The 14,524-nt window shown below is 31.0% G+C and overlaps 1 protein-coding gene across 1 annotated transcript; it reads right to left on the bottom strand.

Moving 5' to 3' along the window:
* Positions 1 to 2,814: 2,814 nt before the first annotated feature.
* Positions 2,815 to 3,582, bottom strand: LOC133036137 (uncharacterized). The gene is made up of 2 exons (XM_061112631.1): positions 3,469 to 3,582; positions 2,815 to 3,168 (listed from the first exon to the last, which is right to left on the bottom strand). Exons 1-2 carry the CDS (start codon positions 3,580 to 3,582, stop codon positions 2,815 to 2,817), a joined length of 468 nt encoding a protein of 155 aa, XP_060968614.1.
* Between the last annotated feature and the right edge of the window lie 10,942 nt (positions 3,583 to 14,524).

The following is a 14,524-nucleotide window of genomic DNA, read 5'->3' as shown; positions in this document are numbered from 1 at the left end:
ATTTCCTCAACAAAAAATATAGTTAAAAATATTTATAATATTTTAAATTTAAATTTCTTTATATAAATATCTACATAATTTTTTTTTATTCTAATTTAAAGTAAGTCAGTAAATTCAAAAATATGATTAAAAATATTTATAATATTTTAAGTATTTTAAATTTAAATTAAAATTTCATTAAAATTTTTATATATAAAATATCTACATAATTTTTATTTTTAAATATATAATAATATTATAAAATTAATAAAAAAAAATATTCTGTTAAGTAATAGGATATTCTGTTAAAGTTAATGTAGAAACCAAAAAAATCGTTAAACTAAGAATCCTGTTACATAGCCACATTTTAAATATAATAGATATATAAAAAATGAAACTACTAACAAACCGAAACTACCTTTACAACTTACTCCTTAGAAAATTTCTTCTTGTACAAGCCAAGAGAAAAAATGAATGAGAGAAGTGAGAGTTGATGTTTAGCTCAAACGGTACATTTGAGGAGAAATTTCAATGGAGAAGATCTACTTGTGATTGTAGTTAAGGATGTTCATTAAACCGTTCAAACCGCTCGCACCGCAAAACAAAATGCAGTTTAAAATTTTTTGCAGTGCGGTCGCAGTTTGAATTTTTTTTAAGCCGCGCGGTGCGGTGCAATTTGCAGTTTTGAATTGTTAATATGCGGTTCAAACCGCACCGTACCGCACATTATATACATACAAATTTTTATATTTATTTATGTCAAATATGTGAATGTCCAACCCAAAGTCCACTAATTATTGTATTATTGAAACATAATTTTTTTTTTCATATTTATTTTCAAGTCTTATGGAATTTTTGATAAGTGTTTCTCAAGTTTCGTTGTATTCGTGACAGTTTAATTATTAGTGATAGTCCAAATCGCAAAAACTGTACCATACCAATTTTTGCGGTGCGGCTTCCACAGTTTTTTAGTTTCACGGTGCGGATGCGGTTTGGAAAATTATAAAAAAATGCATGTGCGGGTTAATTTAAAAAAAATAGTCGAAAACCGCACCACCCACACTGTAAACAGCCTTAATTGTGATGGATGGAATAGGTGATAACACATTTATTTGGGGAAGACATGTCACCTTGCACTAATTTTTTTGTAACTAAATATGACTTTTAGCCACAACAAAATATTACTTGTGACTAAAACATATATAGTATTTTTTTTTGGAAAAAAATTCATCATCTTTATTAATTGCAATCCATAGTGATTACATGATTAAAATCTAGAGTAACATCACTACTCTTGATAACACGATCATCATCAACTAAATAGGATGCTCGAGCTAAGAAATGAGCAACACTATTTGTAGAACGTCTAATAAAATTGACATAAACATCTCACAAGTCATTTAACAACATCTTACAATCAGAAATAATACTCCCAAAGTATGAAACCATAAGAATAGAGCTACGTAACGCTTGCATCACAGCAAGACTATTAGTTTCAATGACAACCTTCCTCCAATCTTTCCGTTTAACCCAACTCAGTGCCTCCTTAACACCCAAAGCTTCCACCATTTCAGGTTGTAACACCCCTGACCGACAGCAGGTAAAAGCTTCCACCAATGCCCCAGTTTCATCCCTAATCACCCCTACAAAGCTATAAGTTGCAGTTCCTGAAAAAATGGCAGCATCTACATTAATCTTCAAGGTGTTTTCAGCTGGTTTGGCCCAAATTTTAGCACCATCGACATCAGTAAGGAATGCAGTCGTAGGATTAAATGTTGAATCTTGAGCCCGAGTCCAATCTACGAGTAAAGCTTGAGCTAAGTCAGCAACACTCGCAATAGTAGGGGACTTATCAGGCCATACTAGTTCATTTCGATGTTTTTAAATTGCCCAACATGTCATTGCGATCAACCTCCTTTTCTCCCCATTCGCCTGCTGTAGAACCGCAGCAAACTAGTTGGCAAAAGAACCAACTGTCGTCAAATGAACACCAGCAGCCAACTATTGCCAACACGCTTTGGCAAAAGAGCAATCCACCAAGCAATGGTAGATGGTTTCATCAGTTACTTTGCACAAAGGGAAGATGGTATCAATAGGCACATGTCTAGAACGAAGTTTGGACTTTGTAGGAGGACAGTAAGTAGCAGCACACCATAACAAGTCTTTCACTTTCGGAGGAACACTTAGCTTCCAAAGAGTATTCCAAAAGACGGAATTATCATCCTGTGCACCCAACTCTTTACTCAATTGTAAGGACTTATAAACTTATTTTACTGGGAAATGGCCCGAGCTCTCCCAACTCTAAAACCAAACATCACATAAACGACTTGAAGACAAGGAAATACTAAGAATTAAGTTAGCATCCATTTCATTAAACATATCATGCACCAAGTCAACATCCCAAGCCAACGTATCATTTTCCATAAGTGCGTTATCATTTTGATCAATAAGAACAGGATTATTCGAAGTTACTCTTGGATTATCTTCATTCGACAGCCACGGATCCAACACTATTTTAATTCGAGAACCATCACCAACTCTGCATCTCGCCGCTTTTCGAACGATCTCTTGAGTTTCATAAATACTTCGCCACACAAAACTTGGATTGCTCCCCAACTCAGCATTTAAGAAGGTACCATTACGGTAGTACCTAGCTTTAAAAATCTTGCTGACAAGTGAGTCCGGACGACTAAATAATCTCCATCCTTGTTTACAAAGCAAACTCAAGTTAAAGTCATGCAAGTTGCGAAATCCCATACCACCTTTAGACTTATGTATCGTCAATCTATCCCACTTTTTCCAATGGATTCCTTTGTTGTTCTTCGACGATCACCACTAAAACTTACACATCAATTGCTCCATCTCATTGCAAGTTTCCACAGGTAGCAAAAACACATTCATTGCATAACTAGGAAGAGATTGAGCCACAGTTTTTATTAACAACTCCTTCCCTGCTCTAGAAAGCAATCTTCCTTCCCAACCTTGAATCCTTTTACGCATTTTATCCTTCAAGAACCCAAGTAAGGCCGTTTTATTACGATCCACAATATTTGGCAAACCCAAATATGTGCTATCATCACGTGCCTCATTCACTCCCAACATAGAACCCAGATGTTGCCTCACCTCATTGACAATATTAGCGCTGAAAAATATAGAGGACTTCTGTAGATTGACTTGTTGTCCTGAGGCCTTTTGAAAGATATTTAACATTTCTATCATGTTAATAACACTATCCTCAGAGGCTTTACAGAACACATAACAGTCATCAACAAAGAACATGTGAGATAACACAGGAGCCCCTCGAGCAACCTTGCACCCCGAATTTTTCTCAACCGTTCATAGTCTCTTATCAAAGCCAAGAATCCTTCTGCACACAGAAGGAAAATCACCCTGTCGAAGACCTCTTGTAGGAATTATAGGCCCAATTTCATTACCCCCCGATGTGATTGTCTAGGAGACAGAACTAACACACTACATTAACAACTTCACCACATGCTCATCAAATCCTAATCTCCTCAACATAGCCTGTAAAAAGCCCCACTCCACCCGATCATAAGCCTTGCTCATGTCCAACTTAAGTGCCATAAACCCCTCCCTCCCCATTTGCTTCCTTTTCAAATAAGTACATATATAGTGTTTAGTTACAAGTTGTCACTAATTTAGTTTTAGTCACAACAAGTATTGTGACTAAAAAATACATTTAGTCACATCAAATTGTAATTTTTCTGACTTAATACTTTTATCCACGGACTTTTTAGTCACAATATAGGAATCATAATTTATAATTAATCACAATTTTGTTAAATTTAGCCACAAATTTAGTTGTGACTAAAAGTAAAAATTTTTGTAGTAAATATATATATATAGATATAAACTACTAAAGATAAAAATATACATTAATGATCTTATTTTTTAGATTATATAATACATTATTACCTTTAAGAATTGTCCAATAAAATATATTTATTTAAATATCAAATATAAAAATGAAAAAAGTATTAATATACAATTACATAAAAAAAATTCAAATATATAAAATTTCTTCCAAAAGATAAGTCACCATTATTAAAATTTATTTTGTCTAATAATATATATATATATATATATATATATATTACACTATGCATATGAATTCATTTGTTTTCATTTAAAATAAAAATAAATTATAAAAAAAAATGAAGCTTACAATGTTCAAAAGCTAGATGAGATGGGAAGAGATATCAACAAATTGATTATAAAAGACTTAGATCTCCTTCTTTGATAGTACCATATATATTATAAGCATGAGATTAATTATGTAATAATTAAAAGCTATCAATAATATTTGTGGAATACTAAGAAATTGGTATAATAATAATGGTGGGAGATATTAGAAACCATTAATAATGAATGATTTGATGATGATAATTTATTTTACATGGTTTACACTACATATGTCCATTTTCATAATAATAATAATAATAATAATAATAATAATAATAGTATAATTAATAATGGTGGTAAGATTTATAAAAAAAAATAAAAAGATGACATATATCTATAAAAAAATAAATTGATGATAATTTTTTTTTTTTCATTTGAACTATTTTATTTGAAAAAATCTAAACTGTTACAAAAAGTAATTCTTTTTTATATTATATCTATTCTATATAAAATATGGTTATGTCTAAAATTATTGGTTTAACGATAATTTTTGGATTTTTACGTTAACTTTAATAGAATATCCAATTACTTAACAGAATATTTTTTATTAATTTTATAATATTATTATATATATATTTAAAAATAAAAAAATAATATAGATATTTTATATAAAATACTTAAATATTATCAATATTTTTAATTATATTTTTAAATTTATTGGTTTAACTTTATATTAAAATAAAAAAAAATTTATCTTCTATAGAATAAAAGTACCTGCTAGAAAATATAATTTTCTATCTTCTGTACAATAGGATCATCTATCTTGTGGTCATTATATGACAAACTTTTTTCATGCCCTAGCTAGGTTGACATTGTTAAACGTGCCTTCCACCATATAATTGAGTATATATATAATTACATTCAAATGACACACTAATGTAGTAATAGTTAAATAAAAATTCTCAAAGATCAAAAGTTCACTCTATTTCAAAAATTAAAAAAAAATATCTATTACTTAATTTAAAAAAATTACATACATGTATTGCACTTAACATCATCTAATTGAACCTAATAAAAAAAAAAAATTAATTATACGTGCATTGCACGTAATATCAACCTAGTATGAATAAATAGATATATGTTTATATGTAGAGAGATATAAATTCACATATTTATATATTTCATAACAAATTGTATTATTAGAATTACATTTAAATAGATGAGTTATGCTTTTTTTTTTCTTTTATTGAACTTTGTATTTTAATATCATTTTATTGGTCATAAAATAGTTTTTTTTCAAAAGTGATAAAAGTAGTTTGGATAATTATTATTAGAATTACAACATTTGAAATTGGAATTGGAAGATTTATATGTGTATAATATCAAATTATTATTAGATTGTTCTGAAATGAGAAAAATATTAATTAGACTAAAAATTATGAAATATAACTATATTAGAAAAAAAAAAACACATTCAATAATAAATCTATATGTTTGGACTTCTATCTAAAGGTTAAATATATAAGCACTTCTTTTCACTACACTTTTATACTAATTATTTTGAATATATTAAAAAGTTATATAAATAATTTGCAACAATAACTATGACTAAATTGAATTAATTAATAAAAAAGTAAAAAGTATTAGAAAGCAAATAATGAGATATATAAATATATATATGTTTACTTTTTTTGAATTTGAAAATCTTTTCTAAAAAGATTAATTCTAATACAAATTTTCATATCAATACTAATAAGATTAATTAGAAGAACAAAGAAAATGAATAATAATGCATATTTTTATATTCGCATTTATGAGATTAATTAGAAGGAAAAAAATAAATAAATAATAATTGTTATACATATTAGTTGAGATGAAGAAAGTAAAATAATGAGCTTGACTGAATATCAGAGGCTCTCGAATGTAGTATATATATGTTCAGAGAGTACAGAGCAAGTAACAGAATTCTGTTACTAAAGCCAGTTGTAAGGAGATGCAACTCCACCTAAGGACTCAGCTGGAGTAACAGAAATGACTACCTGAAACAGTATTTAGCTAAATGTCCTAATACCCCCCCCTGTTATACATATTAGTTGAGATGAAGAAAGTAAAATAATGAGCTTGACTGAATATCAGAGGCTCTCGAATGTAGTATATATATGTTCAGAGAGTACAGAGCAAGTAACAGAATTCTGTTACTAAAGCCAGTTGTAAGGAGATGCAACTCCACCTAAGGACTCAGCTGGAGTAACAGAAATGACTACCTGAAACAGTATTTAGCTAAATGTCCTAATACCCCCCCCCCCCCCCCTCAAGCTGTGTTTGGTGGTTGCCAAATTTAGCTTGTTACATAAGTACTGAAATCTAGGAGAGGACAAAAGCTTAGTAAACAGGTCAGTCGTTTGATCATGTGTGGGTATGTAGCATACTTCAAGCTTTTTGTCTGCTATTTGCTCTCGGATGTAGTGAACATGCAACTCGATATGTTTGGTTCTTGTGTGAAAAACAGGATTGAGTGCTAATACTTGAGCACTTTGGTTGTCACACCATAGAATAGGTGGTGTCTTTTGAAGTGTGACACTAAGTTCTTTGAGTAGAGAACTTAACCAAACCATCTCTGTTGCTGCAGAAGCTAAAACACGATACTCCGATTTCGTACTTGAGCGGGCAACAGCTCTTTGTTTTCTTGAACACCAGGTGACTAGATTCCCTCCAAGAAACAAGCAAAACCCAGTTGTTGATTTTCTATCATCAAGGCTGGATGCCCAATCGGCATCTGAATAGGCCTCTAAACTGAGTAAAGTAGAAGGTTTGAAATGAAGACCAAAGTGTGTGGTGCCTTTAATGTATCTCAAGACCCGTTTACAAGCATTCCAATGATTTGTTGTGGGTGCCTTTAGTATTGACTGAGCTTGTTGACCGAGTAAGCAAGATCGGGTCTTGTCATGGTTAGATATTGCAAGGCACCTGTGGTGCTTCGATACAATTTTGGTTTGTCAAAGAGGGGGCTGTCATCAATTGACAATTTATTTGCTAAAATCATTGGGGTGTCACATTCCTTTGCATCCTCAAATTGAGTTTTGAGGAGAAGATCAGAGGCATATTTTGACTGAGTTAGATATAATCCTGATTCATTTCTGTAAGCTTCAAAACCAAGAAAATAACTAACTGAGCCCAACAATTTTAAGGCAAATTTTTGATGAAGAGCTGTTATTAGAGATGAGATTGCAGCAGTACTTGCACCTGTTATTAATAGGTCATCCACATAGACTAAGACCAGTAACAGGGAGCCTTGGTTGTTGTTATAGAATAGAGAAGAATCTGATATAGAAGCAGAGAACCCCCAAGTAATTAAAGTACTTTTTAGAGTGTCGAACCAAACTCTTGGTGCTTGCTTGAGACCATATAGGGACTTGGTTAATTGGCACACATAATCGGGTCTTGTGGGATCTTCATATCCTTGTGGTTGCTCCATGAAAACCTTCTCTTTTAATCCCCATTTAGAAAACCATTGTTAACATCTATTTGTTGAATATCCCACCCATATGTCACGGCCAAGGAGAAAATGACCCGAATTGTGGAAGCTTTAATGACTGGACTAAAGGTATTGTGAAAGTCCAAACCAGGAGCTTGCTGAAAGCCTCTCACCACTAGCCGAGCCTTGAATTTATCTAGACTGCCATCCTTATTATACTTGGTCCTGAATATCCATTTGTTTGTAAGTACATTCATGTCTGAAGTGCGAGGTACCATGATCCAAGTCCTCTTTTTAATTGAAGCAATTTTTTCTCTGTCCATTGCATTCTTCCAGTGAGGTATGCTAAGTGCCTGTTTGACCGTTTTTGGTTCCTCATAAACTTGTTGCTGAGAAGCAGTGAGCAGAAACACTTTTGGTTTTCGAATACCAGATTTGGATCTTATTTGCATGGGATGGCCAGTTGGTAAAGGTGGGAGGGAAGGAGGTATGTGAACTGCTGGAACAACAATGTCAGGATCTTTTTGTGGAGGTGATGTGGAGTATGTACTGGTTATAGGGGATGGAATGGGATCTGGTGAAGTAGTTATAGTGGCAGTGGTGTGTATCTGGTTTGGGGAAGAGGGGAAAAGGTCAGGTGGATTTATATTGATGGAGCCAAACTGTATGGGAGGGTGAGGGATAATGGATTGTATTACAAAGGCTGGTGCAAGGAGATTATTGTGGCAATTACCAGTTATGGGTTTGGGAAAAAGAGAATTATAAGGATACTCATGTTCATTAAAATTGACACTGCGTGCTATGTATATCCTTCCTAAGAAATGGAGGCACCTATACCCTTTATTAAAAGGGCTGTATCCAAGAAACACACATTTGGAAGTCTTGAATTGAAACTTATGTTGATTGTATGGCCTAAGAAAAGGAAAGCAAGCACAACCAAAGGTCTTTAGGAATGTGTAATCGGGTTGGCTATGGTATAGACATTCAAAAGGAGATTTATAGGCATTGACAATGGTGGGAAGTCTATTGACAAGGTGCACAGTCGAGACAAAAGCATCCCACCAAAAATGCGGAGGCATTTTGGCTTGCGCAAGCAAGGTTAACCCCATTTCAGTTACATGTCTATGTTTTCTTTCCACTCTCCCTTGTTGTTGGTGAGTGTGAGGACATGGATGCCTAAAGAGAATGCCTAACTTTTGTAGAAATGGCTGTAATTTCCTATACTCCCCACCCTAGTCGGTTTGTAAGCCTTTTATTTTGTGATCAAATTGATTTTCAACAAATGTTTTGAAAGTTTGGAAAATAGGATAGGCATCGGTTTTGGCTTTCATTGGGTATATCCAACTATATTTGGTAAAGTCATCTACAAATAGGATGTAATATTTGTATCCTTCAGCTGTAGGATATGGGGAGGGACCCCAAACATCTGAATGAATTAATTGTAATGGCTTACTGGTTTTAATTGTGGACCTACTGAAGTGCATAAGATGGTTTTTACCGAATTGGCAAGCATCACAAAAAGGCAAAGCTTTATTAGAGACCTTTGTGTACATGGAATGTAAAACTTTAGAAAGTATTACAGAGGACGGATGTCCTAACCTATTGTGCCAAAGAGATACAATGCAATTGGAATCTTTACAAACATTAGAAACAAAAGAAAGATTACAATCAGCCTTATTGTGTACAGTAATAGAATTGGAATTTGGCTGGGGTGTAGTGGCAAGATTCTGGAGTAGAGATGTTGCAGTAGTGCTAGCAAAAGGTGTGGAGATTTTGTATAGGCCATGGCTAAGGGTACCCTGCAGAAGGACCTGCCTCATCATCTTATCAACAACAAAACAAATGTTAGTATCAAAGATAATGGAGACATTGTTATCAATGGATAATTGGGAAATGCTTATCAGGTTTTTGTGTATGCCAGGAACATGTAAAACCCGTTTTAATAGGAGAGGTTTAGAACATGGAAGATAAGTTTGGCCAATAGCAAGAATAGGAAGAGATTGTCCATTACCTACAGTGAGCTTCCCTTTGCCTTTATAATTGACTGTGTTGGTGAGAGCAGTACCATCAGACACAACATGGTGAGATGCTCCACTGTCTAAGTACCATTGGGGATCAGCAACAGTAGCGGCAGTGGCAAGCATGGCCTGTGGTTCTTCTGCAGATTGCTCATTCTGGTTTTGGTTCGAGTTACCTTCCCAACTGAGATCGAACCTATGGTAACATTTTAAAGTTGTGTGTCCCGATCGACCACACACTTGACAGATAGGTCTATTTCCCCCTCGATTGTTCGAGTTACGACCTCCCCTACCACGATTTTTACCACGACCACGACTGTTGGAATTTGTACTTGTGGGAGGAGGTGTAGGACCTTTCTTGCTTGCTACTGCATAATGAGCAGTACGATTGTGAAGATCCAAAGCAGCAACAGAGGATTGTTGTTCAATTCTCATTTCTTGAGTTTGTAGCAAGAATTGGACTTCTTGCATTATAACAGATTCTTTGGAGGTAAGAGTGACGATTGTATAATCGTACTCATTTCCAAGACCTCCAAGAATGTATAGAATCAGCTCATCGTCTGTGAGGTGATGACCAGCCGCCATTAGCGCATCACCAAGACATCGCATTTTTAAAATGTATTCATCGACAGGAGTGGATCCTTTCTTTGTTGATTGGAGCAAGCCACGGAGTTTTAGAACACGAGCTCGTGAAGTGTTTGAGAAAAGTTGCACAAGAACATTCCAGAGATCTGCTGCAGAATCGCACCTTGCAACATGTCCTAGCATGCCTTCAGATATAAAGTTGAATAACCAGCTGAGAAGAAATTGATCTAACCGAAGGCAATCTTGCAATTCTGGGTTGGGGATGATTCTTGAGTCATCTGTTGGATCAACCATTGTAGCAGGGGGTCTTGCACGAGTTCCAATGAGGAATCCTTCCAACTGATGTGCACGAACTGTGGAGAGGACTCGAGATCTCCAATAAAAGAAATTATGGCGATCTAATCGCAAATTGAGAGGCTGAATGTGATTTGGAATCACTTGAATGACAGGGATAGTAGGTGCGGTGATGGTGGACGATGAAGAACTTGCAGGCCTGAGACCAGCAGCACCAGAGGAGGACGCCATTGAAGAAAACTTGAAACAAGGAGGATCAACAAAGAAAGGAAAAAAAATGCCTAGAAACTCTGATACCAAGTTGAGATGAAGAAAGTGAAATAATGAGCTTGACTGAATATCAGAGGCTCTCGAATGTAGTATATATATGTTCAGAGAGTACAGAGCAAGTAACAGAAATCTGTTACTAAAGCCAGCTGTAAGGAGATGCAACTCCACCTAAGGACCCAGCTAGAGTAACAGAAATAACTACCCGAAACAGTATTTAACTAACTGTCCTAATAATATTTTAGAGACACTTAAAGCATAAATTAAATTAAGATTTTGGTGTTAGAGAAACTTTGAGATTGGTGCGAAAAAACTAAATATATATTACTTATCATCAATGAAAAGAGATGTGAAAATCTCTTTTTATATGTATCACTTTTTTTTTATAGTTTTTTAATAAATTGCATCTTTATTTAGTGTAATAATAATAGACATAGAAAAAAGTTTTCTATTAAAATTGTGTAGCTACTTTTGAATTATGTTTAAATGTTTCACATGTTTATTGAATGATGACTGGTGCTACAAATTTTGTAACTGCAACATTTATTTTATATAATAATTAGTATTTATATTATTGTTGAATAAAAAATAATTAAAACTAAATAAATAAGAAAAATAAAAAAATTGAAAAGAGGTAAAACTCATCTAAGTTGCCACCTTAAGTGCTTTCTTTTATTTATATATAAATTATTTATATATAATTTAAATATTTTGACTTCTTGAAAAAATTCATTTGAGTTTTTTTTTTTTTTTTTTTTGAAAGGAATTCATTTGAGTTTGTTTGTACAAGTAATGTGTTAAATTTCTATTTTAAGCGAGTTTTGCAGTATTATTATTATCATTAAGGGAGGGATTTTAAATTTGAGTTTGGGACATTCTCTTTATTATAAGAAAAAGTGTGAACCACTAAATTATATTTATAATCACCCATTATTAATTTTAATATGTTGTTTGTAACTAATTGTTTGATAATAATAAGAATTAAAAGTGTATACATATTTAGTCAATATTAGTCATTAAATTATGTAAGAGTATTGATCAGTATTATATATTTAAATTGTCACGGCTTATGTTTACGGAGAAGAATATAATAATTAACTAATAAATTGAAATTCTCTTAATAATTTTTTTTGTTGTCTTATGGATCTAACTAGTGACTACATAGATAGGCAGTTTGTTATATAAATCAAATTTGGACACCACAAACCATTGAAGACAGCACAACGTTAAAATTATACTTAATAGTCTAGTTGTGAATACGATGTGTCTATGATTTTGACTAAACTCTTCCAATTTAATTCTACATCTCTTTATAAGCTACAGTGTTCTTCTAATTTCTATGAGGAGTACACGGATATTGAATTAGGGTTCTTTTAGATGTCAACAAGTCTATTAGGAGGGGTATCTATGTTTCCATTCAAGGCTTACAAGGATATTCTTGTTTAATATTGACAATATATATATGTCCTTAAAGCTATTTATAGTTCACATGTATTTTAAAATTTATAAATAATTGAATGAAATTAAATTTAGGGTGATTTTACAATGCACCCCCTTAAAAGGGATGTATTGATGCACCTTTAATTTGTTTCGGCATCCAAAAAAAATTTTCAGTCTAATTTTTTTTCATATTCATGTACGTTTATAGCTATTTAAGATATCCTATACAATTTTAAAAAATTCGGAATAATTTACAATATAGAAAATAATATTCAAACAAGAGAAAAAATTTAACTAAAAAATTATTTCGGATGCTAAAACAGATAGAGATGTATCAATATATCCATTTTAAGGAAGTGCATTGTAAAATTTTCCTTAAATTTATATATGTACACATTGCTATGAAAATAATATTTACTAAATGAAGATGTTTCAATGGTTACATTTTTATTGTAACCATCATGGTTACATTTTTTTAAGCCATTGGATTACTATTAAATGGTTGTGATTAATTTGGAAATTAAATAAAAATAAATAATAAATAACTTGTAACCTGAAAGTAACCTAATCATTTATTTCCTTATAAAACTTTAATTAAGATTAATTATATTTTAAAATTAAATTAATTATAATTATTAATTAATTTTTTATAATTTATTACTATATAAGGATCTTTTAGCAATTTATTTTTTTATACTTAAATTATTTAAAATTTTATAGCAAAACTTTTTATAATTTAAAATTATACACATATAATTTCATAATTTAAATTTTATTATTCTTGTAATCTTAATTTTAAATTATTACACTTAATTATTTAATTTTTTTATTTAAATATTTAAAAAGTAAAATAGAAATAAGTTGAAGGATTTTTTAGAAAAAAAAATGGCTGCACTTGTTATCGATTGATTAGCTTGAGACCTCATACTTAGTTCATATAATTGTAACAAAATAATTAAATATCATTTAAAAATAATTAATTATTTGAAAATTTATTATAAGAAGAGAATTTTAATTTGTGTCAAAAGAAGTTTAATTTTTGTAAAAAAAAATAAATTTTATTGTAAATATTATAATTAAATGACTTAATTATTAAAATAATTCAAGTAAGGATTTAAATATAAATATTAATTGCTAAAAGAGATCTTGTTAAATATTTAATTAATTATTTAAGAAAATAGTTAATTATAATTAAATAATTCTAAAAAAGGAATGTTTATTTAATTAATTATTTTAAGAAAATAGTTAATTATAATTAATTAAATCTAGAAAAGGAAAGTCTACCTATTAGTAACCTGCTATTACAGATTAAAGAAAAATGTAACCACATGGTTACAATAAAAATGTAACCATTGAATAGTCAACCTTTACTAAATATTAGAAAACTTTCAAATTTATTTATATGGTTTTCAATATCATAATTGCTATTAGAGGATCGTTATATATTGAGATAATAAACTTAAAGAAAATGAAATTATCAAATCTTCAAATTATTTACTCTTAGTAGAGTCCAATGTAGCTAGCAGTAATTAGCTACCAACATTTAATTAGTAGTAATAATAAATATTATTTTGCTACCAAATTTTAGTAGCCAAATATTTTAGTAGCAAATTCTAAATAAATTAGACCAAATATTTCTACTATCAAATATTTTGGTAGACAAATTGCTTTTTTAGCTACTAATAATTTTTGGTAGCCAAATATCACTACAAACAAAATTATTTTTAACTAGTCACAATAAAATTTGTGATCAAAAGTAAAAAAATTATAACTAATTATAAATTATAATTTTTACATTGTGACTAAAAGTATTTGTCAAAATTACAATGTATTGTGATTAAATGTGTATTTAGTCATAAGTACTTATTGTGACTAAAACTAAATTAGTGACAATTTGTATCTAAATATTATGTTTAGTTACAAGTAACTTTTTTGTTGTGACTAAAAAGTCTGTGGCTAAAAGTAGTAGTCACAAAAATCACAATATGTTGTGACTAAATGTATATTTAGTCACAAGTACTTGTTGTGACTAAAACTAAATTAGTGACAATTTGTATCTAAATATTATGTTTAGTTACAAGTAACTTTTTTGTTGTGACTAAAAGTCACATTTAGTCACAAAAAATATTTATTGTTACTAAAAGTAACCTTTTTTTTATAGTGTGTTATTGTTTAACTACCAATTTAACAACCATTTTTTCTTAGTGGCAAATAACTTTTTACTTTAGCTACCAATTTCGCTACCAAATATATTTAGTAGCAAATTATAAGTTTTAGTTACTAATTTTTTACTACCATTTTTCTTTTCGAACTGGAAAAAATA

Source organism: Cannabis sativa, chromosome 3, assembly GCF_029168945.1.
Source record: "Cannabis sativa cultivar Pink pepper isolate KNU-18-1 chromosome 3, ASM2916894v1, whole genome shotgun sequence".
Classification (NCBI taxonomy): domain Eukaryota; kingdom Viridiplantae; phylum Streptophyta; class Magnoliopsida; order Rosales; family Cannabaceae; genus Cannabis; species Cannabis sativa.
Note: the sequence above shows the minus strand (reverse complement) of the source record. Positions and strands in the feature narration are given on the sequence as shown.

Coding starts and splice junctions, on each gene's coding strand:
- LOC133036137 (XM_061112631.1), bottom strand. CDS start 3,582: ATGGGGAGGGAGGGGTTTATGGCACTTAAGTTGGACATGAGCAAGGCT. Junction 3,169..3,468: donor TAGGATTTGATGAGCATGTG/GTGAAGTTGTTA, acceptor ATCTTTCAAAAG/GCCTCAGGACAACAAGTCAA.